At 42.6% G+C, this 26,969-nt stretch overlaps 1 protein-coding gene across 1 annotated transcript in view; it reads right to left on the bottom strand.

Annotated features, from left to right (window-relative positions):
* TDRD5 (tudor domain containing 5) overlaps positions 1-26,969 on the bottom strand; it is a 189,947-nt gene that overhangs the window by 97,667 nt on the left and 65,311 nt on the right. The window contains exon 9 of the mRNA XM_089686565.1: positions 8,309-8,521. Within this exon, the coding sequence (XP_089542691.1) occupies positions 8,309-8,521 (213 nt within the window). The remainder of the gene's footprint in view (positions 1-8,308; positions 8,522-26,969) is intronic.

Below are 26,969 nucleotides of genomic sequence, written 5' to 3' on the forward strand. Positions count from 1 at the left end.
CAACCCCCTAGCTTCCAGAACCAGTATTTCAATAGCCATGTTGTCAAAACCAGAGATGGTAAGCCAAGACATTAGAGCATCCAGCAGAACCAGAAGTAGCAGCTGCCAGTAGTGACACACCGATATACCGGCCGGCAAAAATTATCTGCCGAAAATAGGGTTATCGCTGTTTGGCAGATTGGAAAAATAGGCGCTGATAATGATAGAAGACTTCTTTTACAAAGGGTTTTATTATGGAATAAGCAGAGATAATCAAACATTCGAGAAACATATACCTTGACCAACAAATATGAGACATACAGGGCAATTGAGAAATATTTCAGAGCATGTACTGGTAGAAACATAAGCATTAACTGAATATTTAAGTGCCATGGAAGAGAAGACTGGGAAGGGGAGAGAAAAAAAAAAAAAAAGAAGGGAGTAGGGAGAAGACTATGAGCAAACATTTGGAGGTCAATAACAATGCAAACTCTAAGGGAAAGTTTTGCTATATCAGCGTAGAGAAAACAGGAGAGGCATGAAATAAAGCCTCTCCAAATGTTAATATATATTCCAGACATTGGGCTCACATAGGAGTCCAGGTTGCATAGGTAGTGTTGCAGATGTAGCACACAGACCAATGATTACAATCATTACAATTAGCATAAGAACAGATTGGACAGAAGACTAGAGAAGGACAATCAATGAAAAGAGGAGGACAAAGACAAAAAAAAAAAAAAGACAAAAACAATCACAAAAGGGCTCCAGGGCGACAACAGAATCGATCCTCATATCAACAGAAGGGACTGGTCAAATCTCGATGGATGGGCTGTATCCAGCCAGGGACGCCATATCTGCAGGAATTTTGTATGGGTATCCAACAGTATAGCCGTCAGTTTTTCATTAACCATTATGAAGTTCATCCAATTTTTGACAGCCTCGAAGCTGAGGAGAGGAGTCTTCCAAGCCCTCGCAATTGTCAATTTAGTAGCCATAAATAGATGCGATGCCAGCTGCCGTTCAGGACGGAGAAGGCCTTCCAGTGGTTTAAATAGGAGTGCTTCGTACGGGTTACGCTTAATATCCGTGTGAAGTATAGTGCGGAGAAGGGCATAAACCCTAATCCACAATCTGCTAACCTTAAGGCAAGTCCACCAGATGTGGGCATTAGTACCCAATTGTTGGCACCCCCGAAAACAAGCCAGAGAACATGTAGGGATAAATTAGCTAGACGACCAGGCGTATAATACCATCGATAAAGAACTTTGTAGGCATTTTCGAGAATGATGACATTCCTAGAACATTTAGATAATGCTTGGGTCATTGTCCGCCAATCCTGTTGATCCAAAGTCCCCCCCAAGTTCCGACAGCCAACGCTGATGATAGGAACAAACCAGAGGAGTTCTATAAGAAATAATGGAAGAGTAAACCAAGGAAAATCAGACCCGGAGCATGGGGTCTATGCCTGCACTGGCTTTCAAAGGGGGACAGACGATAAGGTCCCGAGTGCGTCTGTATTAGTTTATTAATAAAGTGACGGCGTTGAAGGTAACCAAAGTGTTCAGCAAAGGGATATTATAGGAAGAGCGCAGAGTTTCAAAAGGTAAGTATTCGAGTGGGAGACAGCAGCGAATGTACATCATAAAAACCATGTGCTTGCCACCAGGCAAACTGCCTAGGATTGTCCCGACCTGGAGGGAATAACGGGTTATGTAACAGACGTAGCAACGGTAGATGGGCAGAAATAAGGCCAGCGGAATATTTAATAGAATCCCAAAGACGAAGCGAAAGTGTCAGCATCGGGCTAAGGGTTGATGGACGATGAGAAAAAGGAAGCCACGGCAAGGAAGAGAGTGGTATCGGATGGGAGTCCAACAAATCTACAGCAGCCCACAAGGGGAAATGGTGAGATGCATGATTAGCTAGGGGGGCAATATTAGCAGCCAGATAATAAGACTGGAGATTCTGGACAGATAACCCACCCTCACTCCTTCGCACAAATAAGATATATTTACTAATTCTGGGTCGGGAAGAACTCCAAATGAAGGACAAAAGTTTTCGCTGATGGATACGCAATATATGCGAAGGAACAGGAACTGGTAAAACGCGAAATAAATACAATAATTTAGGGAGATAGGTCATACAGATCGCATTGATTCTGCCGAACCATGAAAGCGGGTAATGAGACCAGGAGGACAACATCTCAGTCAGCTCGTGGAAGACAGTGGGGAAATTAGTCCGGTATAGTCCGTCATATGTCGAGGTGAGCTTAATTCCTAGATATGGTAGGGCCGAGAGCCACTGAAAAGGGAACAAATGTTTCAAAGTAGCCAAAAGTGATGGTGGGAGAGTAATTGTCATAGCTTTTGATTTGACCGGATTGACATGAAGACCCGAAAGAATTGCAAAGGAATCCAGAAACGCAAGTAAATTTGGCAAAGTAACCCCCGGATTTGTAATTGACAACAGTATATCGTCTGCGAATGATAAAAGGACTTCAATGCAAAAACGATACAAAGGTTCAGAACAGGCTCCAAAATTTACAGGGCCTATTCGGTTTATCACTAAATTTGGACAGCAATGGCAAGAAGTAAAGAATACAATACAAAAACACTGGCATATCCTTACAGCCAATTCAATTTTAGCCAATATAGTGGGGAAAAAAAAACCTCTTGTAGTGGCACGTAGAGCAGCTAATCTAAATGATATATTAGTAAGATCAGAATATAGGAAACCTAGATCAAATAACTGGTTAACAGAACAACCCACATTGACTGGTATGTATCCCTGTGGACATTGTCAAATTTGTCCCTATGTGGATAAAACTAAGAACTTTCCAAATTGTGGGAGGACTAAACTTTAAAATATTCAAAATTTATTAATTGTTCTAGCTCCAAGGTTATCTATATGATTGAATGTCCATGTCAAAAACTTTACATAGGGAAAACTAAACGTCAGTTGAGAATCCGTATAGGTGAACATCTCAGGGACATTAGATCCAAACAAAAACCCAAAGTTAATGGAAGGGAAAATCCCTTAGCCTGGCATTTTAAGGAAGTCCATAATGGTTGGATTGATGATCTGAAGGTAAAAGGAATTTTTGCTCTCAATATCTCCCAAAGATTGGGAGATTTTGATAAATTATTACTACAGAAAGAGAAATTTTGGATATACACTCTTGAAACTTTGGTTCCAAAAGGCTTAAATATTGAACTCTGAATTTTAAGATTTTCCTGAATTGAGATCAATTAATTCTGATTGTTTGCCATGTTAAAATATTTTGCCAGCAAGGTGAATTATTTACCATTACTGTTATACTGATAATTTTAATTTTCTTTAACAAGCTATGATGATTTTAAGTCACTAGGGGGCGCTGTATAATATTCCCAATTAGAACTTAGGGTATTTAAGCAGCTTTCACTGTCTCCTCCCTATTCTGAAGAAGTCTGCACTGATTGGCGGACGAAACGCGTCAATGTAACGTACTGACATCATCACACCCGGAAGTAACGTCCCACGTGGTTGATATCACAGGCTGGTGAGAGCAGCCTTAGATGCTGCGCTACTCAACATGCTTTCTGATCCGGCGGAAACACTGCATACTATGCAATTTATAATATTAGGTCTGATCATTACCCTGATGGGGACTGTGTGGGGTATTCATCTTTCATCTACTATATGACAGCAAAGTCACAGCGTATTGAGAATTCAACTACCTGGAATCAGCCTGGCTCTCAGCCAATATGACGGTGGTGAGTGTGGTGTACTACAAATTATCATTGTGACGGATGGTAGGCAGGACAGAACACGCAAAGCGGATGGCAAACACACAAAGCTTTATTAAAGCAAATGACAGTCACTCAAGTAGGAGAAATAACAAGGAGAGGGCCCAAAATACTTGTAGTCCAGCCCCGAAGCAGGGTTAAAGTCTCTACAGCAGTTTGTAATCCAAACAGGGAGGTGGGGATTGAGTACAAGAACAGTTCAGGGAAAAACAGGGGATCATATACTCACGGATCCGGCAGGGGTGCCCGGGTCCACGGGGAACAAGATAGTACAACAGCGAGTACTTGCCCTGAATCCAGAGTATGATGCGTGGCGTAGTCCGTGGTAATAATTCCCACAAGTCCTGGGCACCTGCAGAGGACAGCTTGCGTAGTTCTCCCCCCTATCCTGGGGTTTGCGGTGGGCAGCTTGCGTGGTTCTACCACTTATCCTTGGGGCTTGCGGAGTGGCAGCTTGCAGAGATCTCCCCCTTCTCTGGGGCTTGCAGTGGGCAGCTGAGTGGCTCTTCCCCTTATCCTTGGGGATTGCAGAGTGGCAGCTTGCGGGGGTCTCCCCTTCTCTGGGGGTTGCAGAGTGGCAGCTTGCGGCGGTCTCCCCCTTCTCTGGGGTTTGCAGAGCGGCAGCTGCGGAGGTCTCCCCTTCTCTGGGGGGATTGCAGAGCGGCAGCAGCTTGCAGAGGGCCTCGCCGGATGGGGATAAGATAGTGGCAGAGGTGAGAGGAGCCGCGCCTCTCATCCTGCGCGGCTCGGCTTCAAAGAGCCGCGGCAGGACGAGAGACAGAGGGGGGGGGTGTCATTCATAAGCGGGCCAGCGGAGGGGAGAGAACGGAGCAACACACCGTGACAATCATCATATGCTATTGCACACCTCACCTGAAGTCTTGCAACTATCTCTCAGCTGTACTTTACATTTACCATGATGTCTAATTGGAGGAATACCCAAACGGGATAATATACATATTTCCACGATATTTCATGATTTATACCACACAGTACTCAAGATAAGAAGGAACATGGGACAGTATGAACCTTTCAACATTGTATAATTCCATGAGTTCATTCATTTGCATCCCACAATTGGATATTTTTTCTACTTGCATCCTATTTTTGATGTTCCCATGCATCTGAAGTATTAATATATCATGATATATGCCTAGCCATACTTATTGCATTTTACTATCATTTTATATGTATAGTCATCATGCCAATTATATAGAGCTATGGTTTACATGGTTAAATACAGTTTCATATGAAACATTTCAGAGCTGCTAATTATCATTAACCAGTCTTTAGTGATTACCACTGAAATATATTAATGTTGCGATCCGGATTGCTTTTCTTTTCATTGTTTTTAATATGTGTTCAGTGATTGTATGTGTCACCATCCACGGATATTACTCTTTTTCCCAATATGGGATTAATAAAAATATGTAATTTTACATATTAGCTACATTGCTTGGGTGTTTATTACCTACTGTGGTAGCTTGCATTCTGCAACTACTACTCTTTCTGGCATCTTTTGTGACTACCGTCTAGGGAAGGGACTGTTAGGACATCCTGGCTTGTAAGATTCACGACCAAAGCCACCAGAGGAAAGAGGTTCTGATTGATCAACTAAAACAAGTTGGTTGTCAAAGGAAGTGGGAGAATCGTCCCAGTTTGCCAGGATCGCCACCTACAGAACCCTCGTAAGGGACCAATTCAAAGGTGTACATCAGGAGACCCAGGACCTGCATGTGATATCACAGGGAAACCATTGGCGGGACAAGAACAGCTGGGCCTCAATCCAAATCTCCAGAGCTTGTCCCTCAGGAGAAAATCCTTGGCCTGCTCTGATTCAAGAACAGGACCCAGACACTCCAATCTCCCAGCCAGTGTCAAGGTGGACTTCTTGAGATTCAAGCCACAGCTGAAGGCCTGCAGGGTGCGTAATGTTCCAAGTAGTCCATCAGTGCTGGCTGTCTCCACTCATATGAGAAGGTTTTCTCAGCAACATCAGGATCAGGACCAACACCTTGATAAAAACCCAAGGAGCAAAGGCCAAGCCGAAGGGGGACGCCACCAATCAATAGTGTGCGTCTCAAACCAAGTCGCAAGATAGGACCGTGAAGATCCTTGATGGCTATGTCAACCAGGAAATTCACCCTGATGAAGGAAGCCACCACCAAATGGGAGATAGATTCCATTGCAAACTTCTGCACCCGCACAAAGCAGGTCAGTGCCTGAGGACCAATATCAAACAAACCCTGTCCAGCTTTGGAAACAAACAGATTGGGGACGAGTCGCTGAAAACGTTCTGACTCTGAAATCGGCACAGTCATTCCCTGGAGAAGCAAATCCCAGACCACCTCATACAGAGTCAATAAGAGGGGTGGGGGGAGGTGAAATATTTGTTCTGGTCGACAAGCCTGAAATTCTATTTTGCAGTCAGACACAATCAGGTCGTGGACCCACTGTACAAAAAAACAGGAGGTCCAGGGGCCTGTGAACCAGCAATGATGACCCCCCACCTTGGAAAAGGATGGGGGCGAGCCTACATACTGAGGAGAATCCATCAATGGGCTTCTGGGCCCTTTGAGGCAAAGAGCACTTGGCAACACCTGTGAGAGCCTTGAAGGGATCAGATTCCTTGTCTGAGGGATTAGAGGAACGAAAAAAACCTCTGCGCAGAGGGAAAAAAGGAATGGGATCACAATACTGTTACATTCCCTACTTGGCTCATAGGGGGCAGTACTCTTACCACCCGTAAGATTCTTGAGAATGTCATCCAAGATAGCCCCAAGGAGACATTCAGCATCAAAAATACCTGGGCCAGAGACAACTCCGGCACACTGTCAGCACACAAAGAGAAATATATTGTAAATGAACAATTCTGTCATCCGGGCCACAGGATCCTAAAAGGAGGGAGACTCTTCCACCAGTAATATGGTTGCTCTCTTCAACTCATGGATGTGGGGAATTCGTCACAGAAGGAATGGCCCACGTTTTTAGAACGGCCTCCTCAAAGGCATAACGTACCAAAAAATGCTGAGCAACCATGAGTGGAAATGTCAGCTTTTCCAGTCCTTGTAAACAAATTCATCAAGGTATGTTGGACAAGAAAAAAACCTAAGTCGAACAAGCTGCACTGTGGGTACTATAGGGGAAAGTCACTTTTCAGGCCACCCAAGAAGAACTACAACAGCAATATTTCTGGCACTGCCTTAAGTGGAGCAGCCACCAGCACTTATTTCAGTGCAGTGGCAGGGGAGAGAACTTCCTCTTGAATACAACAGCCAATAGACTCAAACACATGGATGTGTGTCAGCTGCTCCATGCCTGCTGCAAATTGAGACAAGCTAAATGAGCCTGTTGAGCCACCTACAGGCTGGGAAAGGGCAGTGTTGCAGAGGAACAAGTAACAATACCACCTAGCTGGGCCTCTTTAAATCAGCCTGGTGCCAGGGAATCTTCAAGCGTTCTACATTGAGCCTCCCCGCTGGAAAGCAAGACCAGAGACATGCCTCTAAAAAAATATGACCACGAAGTGTGGACACCCGCAGGGTGGGGGTGCATGATGGGTACAAAAGCGCAGACTGAGTAGGGAGGGGGGGTCTGGACCCCCCCTCCCTACCCAGCCTACGCTTTTGTACCCTGCAATGGAAAGAAGCAAGTTAAATCACCCCCTGAGACACAACATTAGAGTAGCATATACTCTGCACCCATCTGTATGTTGGACTCGCACTCCACAAAGCACTATATCCCCAGATTTGACTGCTGAGGCCAGCGTCGCATATCCCACAATCATTGGTCAACCACCAACCCAAGGAGGGAGAAGGAGCCCACATGCCACACTGACTGGTGGTGTATGCAAATGCAAGCTGGGCCAGGACACTGGTGGAATGCTTCTGGTGGAGACCAGGGACCATCCGCCTGCCCAGGAACACAGGAAGGGCTACTCAGCTACATATGGATGCCCTGTGGCCACAGAGAAAACCCCCTATCACAGTACAACGATGGCAAGCCAGCAGCGGGGTCCTTAAAACAGTTGTCTTTAACAGTGGAAATAAAGCCTAACATTAACAATTTTTAAAAACATTCCTTCCCCCCATCTCTTACCTATCCTGCCTACCCTGTGTAAAAAAGATCTGTATAGTTACGTCAGTAAGCAGCGGCTGCAGGGAACAGGAGGTAGCGCTGACAATGGCTAAGCCATGGGAGCCTTTCCCAGCTGTAGTGAAGTGCTCCATGACACACCTGGGATGCTGGATCAAGTTACTGGACCGACTGAAAAAAGTAAGTATGCAGATCTTTTTTTTTTTTTTTTTTTTTTTTTTTTTACACAGGCTAGGCGGCGGGGGGGGGGGGGGGGGATTTTTAGTGTTTAGGTTAGTGTTAGGCTTTAATTTTTACTAAAAGTTTCCTTGAATTGTTAATCTTTACTACTATAAGCATAAATTAATTTCTTTAAAGCAGATGAGATATATAATCAAAGCAACAAAGTCCTGCACAAGATGGCTCTAGAGTGTTCAGGTTGCCATTACAGCAATATTATAAAATCTTACTTGAGGAATCGTAGCCAATGTCTTTTCACAGTTGCCAAATTGCCAAAATCAGGATAGTAGACCTGAACTTTGTCAGAACTGATAATAGAATGGACAATGACCCGGTACCACCAAACATCTCCAGCCACACGGACAGCATAGATTTCACCAACAGTGACAAAATTGTCAGGTACCACATAGCGAGCAGATATATTTTCATTTGAATAGCAGTTTCTGGAAGATAAAGTATATTGACTTAGTTTACAAAATGCATTATGATTTAAATCTTAGGTTCTGTAGGAACCATTATTTTTTTACACTTAATGTTTTTAATAGTGTTCCAGAAAATTATGAAAATGATTTTGCCTAAAAAAAAAAAAAATTTAAAGCACAAGTCCAGGATTGTTGTAAAAACTACCCTTAAAGTGCTTAAGTATAGAGGTGGAAGAATAAGGTGTAATACTTAACCTTATTCATAATTCTAGCATTCTATTCTTTTGTTTGACCTCCTTGGTTGGGGGTGGGCCCTTGCCACCCTTATGTACAATATACAGGTGAAACTCGAAAAATTAGAATATCGTGCAAAAGTTCATTTATTTCAGTAATGCAACTTAAAAGGTGAAACTAATATATGAGATAGGCTCATTACATGCAAAGCAAGATAGTTCAAGCTGTGATTTGTCATAATTGTGATGATTATGGCTTACAGCTCATGAAAACCCCAAATCCACAATCTCAGAAAATTAGAATGTTACATTATTACATCAATAAAACAAGGATAGTACATAAAACAATATCGGACCTCTGAAAAGTATAAGCATACATATGTACTCAGTACTTGGTTTGGGCTCCCTTTTGCAGCAATTACAGCCTCAATGCGGCGTGGCATGGTACTTGTTAGCATTACTGTGCACCCGCTGGCTGGAGCACCTTAGAGAGTAGGCTCTGGGGAACTAGTCACCTAGCATGGTGGAGCCCTGCTGTAGCAAGGAATAAAGTATTCCATCTTGTTTCTCTATCTCTAGATCTAAGGAGCATTTCAGTACAGGGGTTCCCCTCCACAAATGTAGTTTTTTTTGTGCCTGAGTGGGGCTTTAATAATACAATAAATACTTTTATTACGGATTCATATCCAAAGCCAGTAAATCTGAAATATAAAGAAAAAAATGAATAAAAATAACAGTAAATCTAAAAGTAGGAGATCAAGAAATCCTGCAATGAATTTATGGTTGCATGGTTGGGCTCCTTTTAGTTAACACACACAGAGTTCCAGGGGTAAGGGGTTTCTACAAAACCTTGGAGTGGAGAAATCTCTCTACATGTCTAAAGCAAATCTATTAATGTTTGTAAGCAATAAACACGAAGACTACTTCCACGCCTTCGCGATGCAACACTTCTTCCTGTGCGCTTGTCACTAGAGAGCATAGTGCAGCCCATTCATTGAATGAGCTGCCCTATACACTACAAACAAGCCAAACATGCTCCTGCTTTGTGGTAGTGAGCCAAGCATGTCTTTGCAAGGCACGTTTTGGCATGTTTTCAGAATGGTGAAAATTTAGCTTTTTCGGAAATTCCTTTTAATGCCTACAGCAGGGGTCCTCAAACTTTTTAAACAGGGGGCAAGTTCATTGACCTTCACACAGTAGGGGGGCTGGACTATAGTTTGAAAAAAAATATGAACACATTCTTATGCACACCGCACATATCTTAAAAAACAGGACAAAACAATACAATGTTTAAAATGCACTGTACTCTGTAACGCACTGGACATCACAATGCACTGGAGACCAAAATGCACTGGACAAAGTAACGCACTTGACACTGTAACACACTGGACACCATAATGTTCTGTACACTGTAACCCACTGGACACCGCAATGCGCTGTACATTAAAGTACTGGACACCGCAATGCTCTGTATACTTTAAGGCTCTGTACACCGCAATGCGCTGTATACTAACGCACTGGACACCGCAATGTACTGTACTCTGTAACGTACTGGACACCAAAATGCACTGTACACTAACACACTAGACACCACAGTGTACTGTACACTGTAACGCACTGGACACCGCAATGCACTGTACCGCACTGGACACCGCAATGCACTGTACACTGTAATGCACTGGACACCGCAATGCACTGTAACGAGATGGACACCGTAATGCACTGTACACTGTAACGCACTGGACACCGCAATGCACTGTACTCTGATACACCGCAATGCACTGTACACTGACACTGCAATGCACTGTACACTGACACACTGGACACTGCAATGCACTGTACACTGACACACTGGACACTGCACTGTATACCTGGTGCCTGGTATGCTCTCCTCCTCTCCTGTTGCTCCTCTGGCTGCAGCAGGTGAAATCTGGGGCTTCCAGGCGGCCGTGGACCCAGCGAGACCCCTAGTATTTGTTGGCCGGCGCCGGTTTGCTTTTTCTGGGAATTGCTTCTTTCACCACCTCAATACTGGACCACCAGGACTCCACCCTCTTCCTGCACAGGCCAATTTTCAGCTTTCACTGCTCCCACACTTCGAATGACAGTTACACAGTCATGCAACATGCAAATATAGCTTTCTTTTGGTGGTATTTATTCACTACAAGGTTTTTTACTTTTTTTTGATATAAACGAATTGTGAAAAAAAAAAGTTTTTTCTGTTTTGGTTATAAAATTTTGTAAATAAATATTTGTTCTTCATAAATATACGCAAAATTTAATCTGCTACATTTCTCTGTTAAAAAATAACTCTAATCAGTGTATATTATTAGTCTGTGGGAACATTAGAGAGTCTAAAAATTAAGCTACATGAAAATATATGAAAATTAATCAAACCTGATGTACTGACGGCCTATATCATTTCCTAAAATGCCAAGGCAGTCCAAAACCACCCAAATTACCTTTTTTTGGAAAGTAGACATCCCGTGGGATTTAGTAACAGACATGGGTGAATTTTTTGAAGTTGTAATTTTTCCCCACAATTCTTTGCAAAATAATAAAAATAAAAATTAATCAAATTTGTTTAATTTTCCCAGAAAATTGTCATTTTAACAACTTATTTCTCACACACGACATAGGCATACTTGCAATTACAACTAAAAACACATTCCACTACTTTTCCCAAGTAAAGGAATACTGCATGTGAGATTTATTTACAGCCTAGCCACATAGAGGGTTCAATGTCCCGTTCTGTAATGTGCTATGTCCAAGGCACACAGCCAACATGGGACCACCCTACTGCGTGGCCCTGAGGCCGCACGAGCTGGAGTTCTGACAGGACGTGCAGGTATGTCCTGTCAGAACGATGCTTGTCTCATCTGGCCATTTATGTAAAGTTGCCAGGTGAGAAATGGTTAAAGAACTCAAGAAAGCTAACAAAATCCTGGCGGCATTTCAGAGAAGCAGCTTTATCTACTGTTTTTGGGGTCCACATGACCAACAGTCACAAAAAAAATGGAAACAGACAGCCTTGGCTTGACCGTTTTTCATCATTGCAACTGACTGTCTGCTTCTTGCAATTGTAATATTATAAGTACCATGGGACCTACAGTTAGGTCCATATATATTTGGACACAGGCACAATTTTAGTTTTTTTCAGGTATTTACCAAAACATATTCAAGCTATAGTTATATAATGGATATGGGCTGAAAGTGCACACTTTCAGGTTTAATTTGATGGTATGTACATCCAAACTGGAGGAAGGGTTTAGGAATCACGGCTCTTAAGAGTAGCCATCCCCTCCTTTTTCAAGGGACCAAAAGTAATTGGACAACTGAATCAAAAGCATTTTCATGGCCAGGTGTAGGCTACTCCTTCGTTATTTCTTCATCAATTAAGCAGGTAAAAGGTCTGGAGTTGATTCTAAGTATGGTATTTGCTTTTGGAATCTATTGCTGTGAACCTACATCATGCGTTCAAAGAAGCTGTCCATGCACGTGAAACAGACCATTGTAAGGCTTGAAAAATGAAAAAAAAATTAATCAGAGAGAAAGCAGCAACATTACGAGTGGCCACATCAACAGTGTGGTACATTCTGAGGAAAGAAGAACACACTGGTGAGCTCAGCAACAAAATAAGGCATGGACTTCCATGGGAGACAACAGTGGTGGATGATCGCAAGATCCTCTCTCTTTATGGTAAAGAAAAACCCATTCACAACATGCAAACAAGTGAAGGACACTCTCCAGGAGGTGGGAGTATCATTGTCAAAGTCTACAATCAAGGGAAGATTTCACGAAAGCAAATACAGAAGGGTTCACCACAAGGTGCAAACCATTCATAAGCCTGGAATAGAATAGAAAAGCCAGATTAGACTTTACCAAAAATTATCTAAAAAAAGCCAGACCAGTTCTGGAAAAACATTGTTTGGACGGATGAAACTAAGATTAATTTGTACCAGAATGACGGAAAGAAAAAAGTGTGGAGAAGACTTGGAACAGCTCATGATCCAAAGCACACAATGTCATGTGTAAAACATGGCGGAGGCAGTGTGATGGCATGGGCATGCATGGCTTCCAGTGGCACTGGGTCATTGGTTTTTATTGATGATGAGACAGAAGACAGAAACAGCCAGATGAATTCTGCAGTGTTTATAGAGATATACTCTCAGCCCAGATTCAGCCAAACGCAGCAAAGTTGATTGAATAGCGCTTCACAGTACAGATGGACAATGATCCAAAACACACTGCAAAAACAACCCAGGAGCTTTTAAAGGAAAAGAAGTGGAATATTCTGCAATGGCCAAGACAATCACCTGATCTCAACCCAATTGAGCATGCATTTCACTTGCTGAAGGTAAAACTACAGGCATAAAGACCCACAAACAAAGAACAACTGAAGACGGCTACAGTTAAAGCCTGGCAAAGCATCATAAAGGAGGAAACCGAGTCTTTGGTCATGTCCATGGGTTCCAGACTTCAGGCAGTAATTGCCAGTAAAGGATTCTCAACAAAATATTAAAAATTAACATTTTATTTATGATTATATTAATTTGCCCAATTACTTTTGGTACCTTGAAAAAGGTGTAATTCCTAAACCCATCTTAAAATTTGGATGTAAATACCCTCAAATTAAACCTGAGAGTGTGCACTTTCAGCCCATATCCATAATATAACTGTAGCTTGAATATGTTTTGGTAAATACCGGAACAAAACAAAAATTGTGCCTGTCTCCAAATATATATGGACCTAACTGTACATCTAGTAAACACAAGCCTCTAGGGCACCCCCACCTCCTCCAGCTACATTCCTGTCTTAGCCCGCTTCCCCATTTTTGAAATACCCAACACTTTTCCTTCTCTTTAGCACACCAGTCCCTTTCCAGCACTTCTTACTTCCATCCCTCAGCAGTTCCTCCATCGCACAAGCATCTCTTCTCTATAAAAAGTGCTCTAAAATTATCTAGCGCAAGCGTTATCATGCCCCATATTGGCCATGTATTTACAGACCTTTTTGTAACATTGCTTTGCTTGCATCTATGATACTTTACTCTCAGTTTGTCAGCCCATACCCAGTTCCCACTGTTTTAGGGACTCTGTCCTCACCATTTGTTGGGTGATATACCACTTGCACTACATCTTGGAGATTGTCAGGAATGGACTTGCCAGTAATGGTGGGACTCACCTGCCTTGTGGGCTGCAGTACCAGGGCTGGCCAGCGAGTGCTCTCAGCAATCAGAGACTCAACCCTGCAGTCAGCCAAACACCTGAAGCTGATTACGGAGGTGTATTTAAGGGATGGTCAGACCTGCAGTCTGGGCCTTGGTGTGTGTTTTTCCATGGGCCCCTGTATCTCGTTACCTGCATTCCTGTTCCTGCCTGACTTGTTGCCGACCCTGTCTGATCCTGACCTCTGCTGACTTCTCCTGTTTGATCCCTGGCTTGTGACCCCGACCATTCTCTGCCTGACCCCCTGTACCTACCTGCCTGTTAGTTGCTGTACCCGGCTCGTGACCTGACTACTCTCTGCCTGCTCCTCCTGTTCCTACCTGCCCAATTGTTATTGACCCGGCCTGCCTGACTTCGCTTGCATTGTATGTATTGTTATCTGGGGTGGTTTGGTTCGTTTGCACTGTGTTTATGTTTTAGTATTGCACTGCGTTTTGTATTGTTAGTATTAATAAATTATATTATTTATAACATATCTGAAGCCTGCGTTTCCCTGCGTCAGTTCACATACCTCTGGTCATACCCGGAGCCCTGACAGAGATAACTCATACCATCCATGTCCATATTTTTACTGTACCGAAGATTGAGCTTTTGTATACATATTTTTATATGCACCTAATCTATGTATGTGTTTTTCTTCTGGTTCTTTTTCAATAAAATCAAAGTGAAAAAAATTTAAAACAGGCAGTATTGCTGTGTGGTTCCCTATCCTCTAATTGTACAAAATTAGACAAAGCTCTACTAATGCCTTGGTTTCCTAAAGTGGACCTTGGCCCAAAAACACCACTCAGCATCGCAGGTTATTTTATTCTGGAAGCAAGTACCTTTTTTTTTGTGGTACTCACTTCAAATTTCTTTCCTTGCTTAGGTGAGCATGAGGTACCCTCCCAGGATGTGCACTTCCCAGGAGACAAGCGTACCAGTCTTTCTGCAATCTGTGATCTCACACATATTCAGTTGGGGGCCAGCTGAGAGTGATCAGAAAGTGACAGCTGGCTCCCAAGTGCAAGATGGAAGTGTGGAAGATCAGAAGGCCTGTAAATAATTGGGTACATGAAGGGCAGTACTGGACTTCATGAGTGGTTAAAGTGGAACTGCTCTGCATCTGAGTACCACAAACTAAAAATGCTATATAATTCATTTTTAATATTCAAAATAAACTCCTCCACCCAAGTCTTCATGCTTTATTTTGTTGAGAAATCATTTTGAAAACACCTTTTCTGGCAGTGGCCATCTTGAGTAAGGGCAGATGATTTATGTAGCAGTTACTTCCTGGAATCCATCTGACCTTCGCTCAGGCATCGGTTGAGCTGAGAATCCTCTCTGCCCACCTGAAGACTCCTGGGATGTATAACATCATTTGCCTAGGCATGGAAACCAGGGAGTAAATGAAGGAATGCAAAAAAAAAAAAAAAAAGGTTAAAATAAGTAAATATGATATACTTTCCTATCTATTTAATATTGCGAGCAGCATAAGGATTAGAAATAGTCCATGTTGACTGAGAGAGTGAAGTTCCACTTTAAGTACTGTATGTGTTTCTGAAACGTCAGAAGCTACAGTACTTGTAGCAACTGACGTTTAGTTTTCCCATAGCCGGGTAAGGTTTCTCTTTTACTAGTTCAGCTCTTTGTACGTGCATGGCAGTTACAAAGAGTGAACAGGTTAAAACAGACTCAAGGATGCAGTAGCAGTTGTGAGCCTGTTTTAATTTTTATCTGAGGGCTCTGGGCTTTGTACAGCTGATCAAGCACATTCCTGTGCTTAACTGGCTGGAGCACAGTGCAGGGGAGACATTGGGGGTCTTATAGACTTCTGAGGTCTTCATAAAGAGTATCTGTCACCCGCCCAATTCTCTCACATAAGGGGCTTGTTAGCCTGCTTGTAATAGCAATAAAGCTAAATCAAAAAAGGTTTAATAAGATAAAAAAATAAAATTCTAATAAAATGAAATTAAAAAAATTAAAAGCAACTTGTAACCCTGCATGCACACGCAAATGCAAACGTATATGTAAATAGTGATTTTGCCGTAAACAGAGTGAAAGCAATATCTCTAAGGCCATCATTACGGTTTACTCTAAACTGAGGAGCTTTCTGAAAAAGTATACTATTCTGGGAGTTTTAAGCATTATAGCCCAAAATGCAGATTTTAACGTGTGTTAAAAATGAAAAACAAAATGCTCTAGAGTGGAAATGGATAAAGTACTACTAAAGCCTCACTTTTTCTTTTACCCAAACATAAATTACTCTTGACACATTTATCACCTGACAATAAATGATAAATTACCACAATGCCACTAAACACTTACATTTTCTTCACTTGCACATCCTCAAGCTCCCTCTGTGTAGCTTTTTTGAACTTCTGGTTGGGGAGCACGCACTCTGAATGTAAAAAAAAGCTCTCCACATTACACTCCTTGGAATTACAACTCATCACTGTTAGCACTGTTGTACATGCTTGGGTGGAGCCTAAACATGGCGGCGACGGAGAGCACGATGTGAGTGCTCTCCGATAACCTCCAAACTGACCCTCCCGAGACCCTCATGAAGAGAAGAAAAAAAGGAGAGAAGCGCCTCTAAGTGCAATAAGTCTTTTAATTCAAGTCTAAATGTAGAAACACTCACATGTGTGAAGTAATCATAAGCATAAAAACCGTGGTTAACAATAGTTAACGGTGGGGTGGTAACCCGGGTAAAGAGCCGTCATCTCTCTGCGATGTGGGGAGGTCAGCTCTCGGCTGGAACAGCGTGGTGGCTGGAGGGGGAACAGCGGTGAGGCCAGCCTTCATGCACGTCCTCCCTCAAAGCCGGATGGAACGCACGCTGGAACGTAGCGGCGGCGTGGCCGTGATGACGTCAGATCCCAGGGTGCACTGCGACGCGTTTCGGAGCATGCACTGGCCGTGGAAGGCGGAAGTGCACTCCTTTTTCAAGCACTGCTGTTCCCCCTCCAGCCACTACGCTGTTCCAGCCGAGAGCTGACCTCCCCACATCGCAGAGAGATGACGGCTCTTTACCCGGGTTACCACCCCACCGTTAACTATTGTTAACCACGGTTTTTATGCTTATGATTACTTCACACATGTGAGTGTTTCTACATTTAGACTTGAATTAAAAGACTTATTGCACTTAGAGGCGCTTCTCTCCTTTTTCTCATCTACAGAAGTTGCTACAGCTTATTTGGAAGCCTTGCCCTCAGTGCCACACGGAATCCTACGCTCTTCATACAGTAGCCACTAATACCACCATCACCCATACTACCATTTCCCAGGACTTTGCAGTGTTTGCGCTGTTACAACCCTTCTTCATTTTTTCTGCCTCATGAAGAGAAGCCCTACCTGACTGAGGAGGGCTCCAAGCGGGGAGAGACTGGCGCGGTGAAGGGAGAGGAGAGCGGGCACGGACCTCCGGGAGGAGAACTTGCTGCGGAGATTCCAGTGTAGCTGTCGGGTTGCCGGGAATCGAAGCAGGGCGGTGTGAGCACGCTGCTCGTCGCAAAGCATTACTGGGAGGCAGAGACGCCGGCCGGTTCCCTGTCAGAGCGGCAGTGACACGCCGGCTCCCCCCTGCACTACAGGACTGGAAGAGGAGTGATGTTGTTGGGAGTGGGGGCCCGGCTGCGGAGGACTCTTGAGGGAAGGATCCTGGGTCTGAGTGACCCAATAGAGTGAAGAGAGCTACCCTTCTTTCTGGTGAAGATCTTGGACAAAGGGCACGAGGAGAGGAGTGAAACCCAGAGGAATCCCCCCTTGGACTAAGCTGCTGCGAAAGCCCTATCCCTTAAGCTCGGAGCCACTGCTTGGAGAAGAAGAAGGGTGAGTGAGAGCTGCTGGGGGCTTATCGTATGGGGGAACCCCGAGTGATATGGGAAATCTAGGGGTGAAGGAGAGGAGGGGAGGATTCCCTGGGCTAAGAAAGAGAAGATGAGAAGAGCTCCAGCTGTCCTAGGAGAGTAAAAATATAAGGGAAAACAGCAGGTTTTGTCTGGTGTATAAATTAAAGGAGTGATATAATTTCATCTTGAGAATAAGAGAAGAAATAAGAGATTTAGAGGAAATGAAGAACAAAGGTCCTAAGGGAACAGGGCCCAAAGGGTCTCAAACAGGTACGATAAAGAAATTTACATCGCAAGGAAATATTACGCCAGAAAGGGGCCAAGGCGCAAGCGCAAAAGGGGAAATGGACATTTCTCTGGGAAACAGTCCTAGATTATCAATGGGTATGAATGGTAGCTGTAGCCACCTAATAACGGAGGACTTGGAAAAAAAAGAATTAGACGGTGAACTACAAGCACCAAATAAAAAGGAGATGATAGCAATGTTTCAAAATTTGGAAAAAATGATAAAGCAAGAAATGACAGTTGTGCGGAATGATCTAGGACACCTGCTATCGAGAGTGGAAGAAACAGAGGAGAAAGTTAAAAACTAGGCCCAAACCATAGATAATCTAGAGAAAAAAATAACTTACTTGGAGAATACCCAGAAAAAATTGCTCTATAGGATGGAAGTTCAAGAAAATAAAGAAAGAAGATGTAACCTTAGAGTTCGAGGAATTCCAGAGCAAGTAAAAGGGGAATCATTATATGACCTAGTTGTAAAAATTCTAAACTCCATAAGAGACAGACCTGAAACAGACGGGATTAAACTGGATGGAGTGTTTAGAATAGGGAAGTTTAATCAAGCTGCGGAGAAGGAAAGATCAAGAGATACAACTGGTCCAGTTCCAAAAATTTGGGGTCAAAGATGAGATATGCAGGAAGATTAAAGGAAGATCATTAATTAAGTATGGAGACTTAAATATCCAAATTTATGCGGACCTAACACCAGAGACCCTATGGAGAAGGAGATCCCTGAGACCCTTGTTGGAACAAATGAGAAAACAGAACGTTCAGTATAGATGGGGTACCCCAGCTTGTTTAATTGGCTGGAAAAATGGCGTAACAGCATATTTGAGATACCCGGAGGAACTGAGGGATTTCTGTGACAGACTGAAACTGCAAAGAATGGCGATAGTGGGGTGGGAAGAAGAAGAAAAAGAAAGAAGGGAAACAGAAGATACAAGAAAAGAGGACTGGCAGCGGGTCGGGGGTAGGGGAGGCCCGGGGGTGGGGAGAGAGGGGAGGGAAAATTGAGAAAAATTTTTTTTTTTTCTCTTTCCCTCTCTTCTATCTCTCTCGACCCCCCAGGCCCTACCTTTGTTGAAATGGTAATCCCTCGGGAGCTTCGGTTGAGGGGGAAGTAAAGATTTTTGTATTCTCCTGTGGATAGAGAGAGGGGATCTGGGGAGGTCGAAGGAGAGGCTAGCCGGCCATGGGTGGAGCTTACGCCCAAAGCATCAAATCAGTGGTGGAAATAGATCCACAAATGTTTTATAGGCAGTATTTAAGCCTAAATATGGGTAGGGGGGAAAAAAAGATTGAGGGATGGGGGGAGGGGGGGGGGTGGGAGATGGGTTGGAGGGAGGGAGGGGAGGAGGTATTGGGTTAACACTCTGCATGACAGTAGGGATAAAGAGGAAGAGGTAATTTGGAAGAGCGATGGAGCGAACTGGGAAGGATGGAAGAAATACAGTTTATAACCTATAATGTGAACGGGTTGAGTTGTCCAGGGAAGAGATTTAAGTTGTTTAAGGAGTTACATCATAGGGCAACGTCAGTGGTATTTTTACAGGAGACGCACTTTGAGATAGAGGCAAATGTGAAATTGAAATCTAAATACTATCCAATATGGTATTACGCTGACTCTCCAATTAAAAGAGCAAAAGGGGTTGCAATAGGTTTGGCAAAGAATATGAGATTTGAGCTAGAGGATAGAAGAACCGATCCGGAGGGAAGATTTTTATTCTTAAAAGGTAAACTTCAGGGGATTGAGTGTACTTTAGCCAATATATACTGCCCTAATAAAAACCCGGAGATGTATATGAAGGGTCTGTTGAAAAAATTAATGGAATTTAAAAAAGGGCGCTTGATAGTTGCAGGAGACTTAAATTTCTGTATGGACCCACAAAAGGATAATACCTCCTCTGTGCAAAGAGAGGGGAGTAGGTCTCTGAGAGCTTTGAAAAAAGTGATGCATGAATATCAACTAGTGGACAGCTGGAGAATAATGCATATGAAAGACAGAGACTATACCTTCTTCTCTAATGCACACGAGATATACTCGAGATTAGATTACATCTTAATAGACCATCAACTTATAGAACATCTGGTTAAAATTGATATAGAGACAAGAACGTTCTCGGATCATGCCCCGGTCGTAATGAAAATGGGATGGGGAAGAAGGTGGACTGGAGGATTAGGGTGGAGGTTAAATGAGGCTCTTCTTCTGGATGAGGACTTAGCTCAGAAAATCGAGAAAGAGATTAAGGTTTATTTTAAGGAGAACGAAACAGAGGAAGTATCGATAGCTACAGTTTGGGAAAGTCACAAGGTATTTATAAGAGGAATCTTGATTGCGGCAGGAGCAAGGAAGAAAAAAGAAAGAAGAGAGAGGGTCAGTGGGCTTCTAAAAGAAATACTGGACCTGGAGCAGATCCAAAAAGAAAATAACAAAAGATACAAGACAGAAGTTAATGGATAAAAAAGATGAGCTAGAGAGGTTGATGGATGAGAAGAGAAGAGTATACAACAGGGTTTTAAATGAGAGATATAGATGGGGAGATAGACCAGGAAAATATCTAATGAGAGCTTTGAATAAAAAGAAAAATAGGAACTATATAGAAAAGATAAAAAGTCCTAAGGGGGAGTTGGCCCACTCAACTAAAGAGATTATTAAAGTGTTTACGGAGTATTACAGAAAGCTATATAATATTAGTCCCCAAGGTCCTCTAAAAGAAGATCAAGAGGGAATCAATGAAAAAAAGATGATATATTTAAAAAACGCGGGATTACCAAAACTAAGTGAAGCACAGTTGAACTCCTTGGACGTGGAAATTTCCCAGGAAGAAATTAAAACAGCATTAAGAAGCACAGGGGGGGGGGGGGAAGCCCAGGCCCGGATGGTTATACAGTTAAGTACTATAAGAAATTTAGTGAAGTGCTGTTACCCCAGCTGGAAAAGTATATGAATGCTCTGGGAGGTGGGATGGAAGTGAGGAGAGAATCTTTACAGGCCCATGTAGTACTTATTCATAAGGAGGGAAAAGACCCATCTCAGTGCTCCAGCTATAGACCTATTTCATTATTGAACACAGATACCAAACTGTATGCAAAGGTTTTAGCAAACAGGTTGAAAGATCTAATGCCTGAATGGATCCATGGAGATCAGGTGGGCTTCGTACCTGGGAGAGAGGGTAGAGATAATGGCTTGAGAACCCTGATGCTTATTCAGAAAAGTAGAAAAGGGAAAGCCCCGGTGGTGCTCTTGTCAATTGATGCAGAGAAGGCATTTGATAGAGTGGACTGGGGCTTTATGATGGACAACTTAAAAGTGCTGGGGATAGGTGATAGAATGCGTGAGTGAATAAGTAAATTATATAGGGAGCCTACTGCAATCATCACGGTAAATGGGGAGAGATCAGAACCCATTGGAATGTCTAATGGAACAAGACAGGGTTGCCCACTGTCCCCTTTACTATATGTGTTGTCACTCGAACCTCTGTTGTCAATAATAAGGAACAGTGGAGCGGTAAAGGGAATTCAGATAGAAACTATAGAACATAAAGTAGCCGCCTTTGCGGACGACTTATTGTTCTATGGGGGGAATCCCCGAATAACTCTCCCAAATATAATGAAGATTCTGAAGGAGTACGGTGAACTATCAAATCTAAAAATTAATCCAACGAAAACAGAGATCTTGAATATTAATATATCAAAGAATGAAAAAGAAAAACTACAAAAAGAATTCCCCTTTATATGGAGAGAAAAAGAGATAAAATACCTAGGAATAAAACTCACTGCCTCATCTAAGCATTTGTATAGATTAAACTATATTTCTTTGATAAACGAGATCAGGGAAGATTTAAAAAGACTAGAAGGAGGAAACCCATCCTGGATAGGACGTCTAAACCTAGTCAAAATGGTAATTATGCCTAAAATATTGTATAGATTTCAAATGGTACCAATTAAAATCCCGGAGGCCTTCTTTAAGATAATAAAAAAAATGTTAACAAGATACATATGGAAGAATAAAAAACCTAGAATAGCATATGAAACATTGAGTAGGACTAAAGAGAAAGGGGGATTGGGTCTACCAGATGTCAAGAGATACTATAAAGCAGTGGTTTTAGCAAGAATATATGACTGGACATTTAACCATAAGGGGAAAAGTTGGGTAACAATTGAAAATGATCTTAGTGGAATTAGATTGAGTCAGATGATATGGGTTCCAGCACAGTTTAGAGGAATTAAAGAAAGCACAAGTATTTACACTTTAAATCTTTTAAGGGTATGGGACAATTTACACAAAAACATGAAATGGGAATTTAATTCTATACTAATGCCTCTCACAAACACTGAGTACTTTCCCCCGGGAAAGGATAAGATATCAGGGAGATGGTTTAGAAAGAAGGATACCCAATTGAGAGATGTTCTGGTGGAGGGGGAATTGAGATCACCTAAAGAATTAATAGAGAAGAAGGGAGATATTTTTATTAGAATAGATGAGTGGAAATATCATCAATTGAAATGTTTTATTGGAAAACTCCCGAAACCCCTGTGTCAGGGATCCCCTCGATCCCCGCCGCGATGGTCCCGGCGCAGGCGCAGTGTGCCGCCCTGTGCAGGGACTCGAGCACTGGGTCCGGGCTGGCCGCGGCGTTCGAGTTCGCGCATGCGCAGTAGAAGCCGCGGCCGCCCGCTGGGCACCAATGGCAGCGCAGGGCGGGATATTTAAACGACCCTGAGCTGTCATTGAGTGCCTTCTGGTCTTACCTGTATCCTGTATCCGTGAACCTGTGTATTGTAAGTTGCTGACCCGGATTGTACCTGACCTTGCTGTATTTCTCCTGCCCAGACCCTTGCTTTGCCTGACCTCTCTCCTGAATGCCCCCTATTGGATTTGACCTGCTGTTGCTGACCTGGCGTGTGACCCGACTATTCTATGCCCGCTGCCTTGTACCTTGCCGTCCTCTCTGTTACCGACCCGGCCCGTCTGACCTTGCTCATCCATCCATCCATCCCGTGCAGTGGGGTCTGCTGACCTCCTCATATCAGACTCTTCCCCGTGGGAGCCCTTGGCGCATACCACTACCACTGACGGACGCACCCAGTAGCCACGACCTGGTCTCAGGGGGCTCCAAGTCCATCCCCACCATCAGGGGCCCTGGTGAACAAGCACCCTGGGACTTAGACTCCGTGCGCTGGGGACGCCTATTCAGTGGAGTGCTAGTGGTACCGCCAGGCGGTCCCTTACACCCTGAGATTAAAACAGGAGTGGAATATGTTTGAAAGGTTGTTAGAAACACGAAGGGATGGGAAGCACGGTATTTCAAAAACCTATAGAATACTCACAGAATTAGACACAAACACAAAGTTAAGTTTTATAACAAAATGGGAAAGGGACATGGAAGTTGGGTTTGACGAGGACAAACAGAGAAAGATGTTTAGATTGATACACGAGAATGTTAGTATGAGAGAGGTTGAGATTAATTATAAGTGTGTGACACGATGGCACATTACACCGAGTGTTGAGCACAAGATGAATGGGGAAAATTCAAAAATGTGTTGGAGAGGATGTGGAGAGATAGGCACGGTGTTTCACATATGGTGGGAATGTCCGAAAATCCAGGTTTTTTGGAAGGTAATAGTTAAATTGATTGAAGAAATAACTGAAATTGACATAGGGTTAGACCCAACGACGTGCCTCCTACATAATGTGGAGACATCTGTAAATAAATACAAAAACTCAGGCGTCTGGTACTTCTTAAATGCGGCGAAAGGATTGATACCCAAGTTTTGGCAGAAAACTGAGGTACCGAAGGAGGAAGACTGGATTAATAGAGTAAACCAGATAGGTAGAATGGAAAGATCATACCATATGCAGGAAGATAGCATGGGAGTTTATTATATGAGATGGGAAAAGTGGGAACAAGCAGGATTAAAAGAGAAATATAGGAAACTATGAACTAGGATGTTAGCTAAAAATTAATAAGCCTCGAGAGATTAGAATGGGTTAGAGTCTGCAGAGGGGGAGGAGGGGGGAGGAGGGGGGAGGAGGGGTGGAAACGGTCGGGGTGGAATGGGAAAGAAAAGAGTTTTTAGAAGGGGAAATGTAGAAATGTTATAAATGTCTATTTATATGTGAATTGTTTCCCTTTTTGGGTATTTGTACTAATATGAAAAATTTAATAAATATCTAAATTAAAAAAAAAAAAAAAAGCACTGTTGTACATGCATACAGGTGTCATGATGCCATTATTTCTATTCATCTAGGCTGACTATGTGCGTCCTATGTAGGTAGCAGCAGCATTAGCAGCTAATCTGTGAGAAGGGAGGTTCCAGCAGGGCTCCTGTAAGCTATGGAGCCACCCTCAAAACTGAAACGGAGACTAGCAATTGGGTGAAATAAGGAGATAGAAACACCTAAGCCTTAGAAGGAGCCAAATAAAATGCAAATGTTGCCACCAGCGACTTAATTACCCCCCCAAAAAGGGGGATTTGATATCACTTTAAAAACATACATCCTTCAGCCACTAAATTGCAGTGTACAAATACCAAGTATATGATCTGTAGGACTTTAACCAGAGATGCTAGCTGATCTAGAACTTACCACTCTCCCATGACTCATATGGTAACAAATTATTCTACTTGTCAGGTTTGCAAGGGCAGATAATTTGAATATTGTAAGAATTGTAAAGATGTTAGCAGGCATATAAAAGTAATGCAATATATTTGTACATATTTACAGCATGGTTAGGTAAATGTACAATCCTTTACTGGCTGAATCTGAAGATCTTCTCTAAAGAACTTTGCATAAGCTTCCCTTGTGTGGTACCAGCAATATTTTTGCACCATTTGCATTGTATCTCACCCAAAGGTATCAAGGTTTTGTGGGGCAGCTACTTTTCTTGATTGAATCCATAGCAGCATTTGTTTGGACAGGTAATTTTTAGTATCAAGAAATTACTAGATGGCTTGAGTAGCAATTGTATAATATTTGTTCTTAGCAATGTGGAGTTCTCTTTTAAATTTGTGCATGACCCTTATTTGGCAGGGATTTGTTTCTTTTACTGTGACAGGACTTTGTGCAGCCAGCAGTCTAATCTCTCTAAGATATGACTGCTCCATGCAGGTTAATAGCTGAGAGGACCAATACCTTCCCTTACTGATACTTTTACCTGGACTGTCAGTCCTTCTGTGGACCTCTTAAAACTGTACAGTACACTCTTTACCTTGCATTCCTTTCTACCAGTTTTACAGAAAATTACAGAAATTACACCCTCTCTGTGGTAAAACAAAAATATGTGACTAAATAAACCAACCCCCAATCAACTGAGCTCTGCCCACTCGTTAATCACAATATGTGTGAAATATGCCCAGATAACAAGAATTCCAAAAAAAACCTGCTATGGTTAATAACTCAAACAATATAAAACAAATGAAGCCACTAATAACCTTACAAAGCCAAGCACTGAAAACCCATACAACCTACCATGATATAGATATATATATATATATATATATATATATATATATATATATATATGTACACACACACATTATTAGTGAAAATAAAATAAGCTCAGTGACAAATTCCAGCGATAAGGAATTTATCTTTCTGAAGACACACCAAAACCACGGACATAATAGAAGTCTATGGGACAGCAGAGCTAACCTGCATGAAAACTGGGGGGCAGCCAAAATGCAGCGGATAAGTGTGAAGTGGCACTTCCGCTACTAAGCAGTCTTTCTTAGTATTCTGCCTAATCCAGGTAGTGTTTTTACCCATACTGTGATGCAATCCATTCTGGCTTCAGCATTATATGAGAACAAAAAAAATTGTCCTCTCCACATGCAGGACTACTAAGAATGACTGGTTCCATTCACTGGATATTGGGATACTTTGAGCTTGCTCACAAGCTATGGCATGGTTTAGAGTTTTAGGCCACCTCTTTGTTGCTCTTTCTAGCAGAATCATACGAAAAGAAATATCATCCATAATCATCGCTAAAACGAGCTGTGCCAACTAGCCAACCGGCTTATAGAGCTAAAGGCTTGGTTCCAACAGAAACAATGACAACACACTCAATCAGACGTGTGTAGATTATGTAGGCTTAATGTAACAGGATACCAGGTATAATTTTAGGATAATGACATGGTCCACCACTAAAACTGTTCTGGCTCACTTTAGTGTAAAGTTAATTTTTGGTCTTAAGGTTTCAGTTAGCTAGAGCTATAATTGAAACCTTACTTTTTTTCTGCAACCCACCCATGTTTGTGGTGAGTCATTTCTTAAACCTACACTAAAATGGAGTCAGGAAAATGGAACATTTCCTATCAAATACTTACTTACATTTCCTTTCCCGATAAACTCCATGGCAGCATAGGTACCTCCTAGTGTCATGAGTAGGCCAGTTACAGAACATATGGTCTGGATCAGCTTCAAAATTTATAGGAGTGATCCCTATAGGGTAGGAGTGAGGCTGGAGTTCACCCATATGCTGCCATAGAGTCTTATCTGGAAAGTGAAGTTACAGTAAGTATTTGATAGGAAATTTTCCATTATTCAGTTCTGTGAGCATCTGTGGCTTGGGATCCTTGCTGTATTTTCCTAGTAACTGGCTGGTAGCCACAGAAAGACTGAACCTAAAAAGCAGTCAAATGTATTTTGGCCAAAGGGTATAAATGCTGCAGGGCAGCATCCCATGAAGAAGGGAAATAAAACAAAGTTGCCTACAGCACGGAGAATTTCTCTCTTATATTACCTGTGTTCTGTTATGAAAAATTCTATGTTTGCTCTGTGCTGTTCACATGGCTCAATTTGATACTAAATCCGTTCGTTCCCCACAAACAAGACAATACCAGAGCCTTTATTAATCATTCACTGCTGAGCCTTTATTAATCACTATTCACT

Source organism: Staurois parvus, unplaced genomic scaffold (assembly GCF_062004578.1).
Source record: "Staurois parvus isolate SC_StPar_1 unplaced genomic scaffold, SC_StPar_1.0 ptg000402l, whole genome shotgun sequence".
Classification (NCBI taxonomy): Eukaryota; Metazoa; Chordata; class Amphibia; order Anura; family Ranidae; genus Staurois; species Staurois parvus.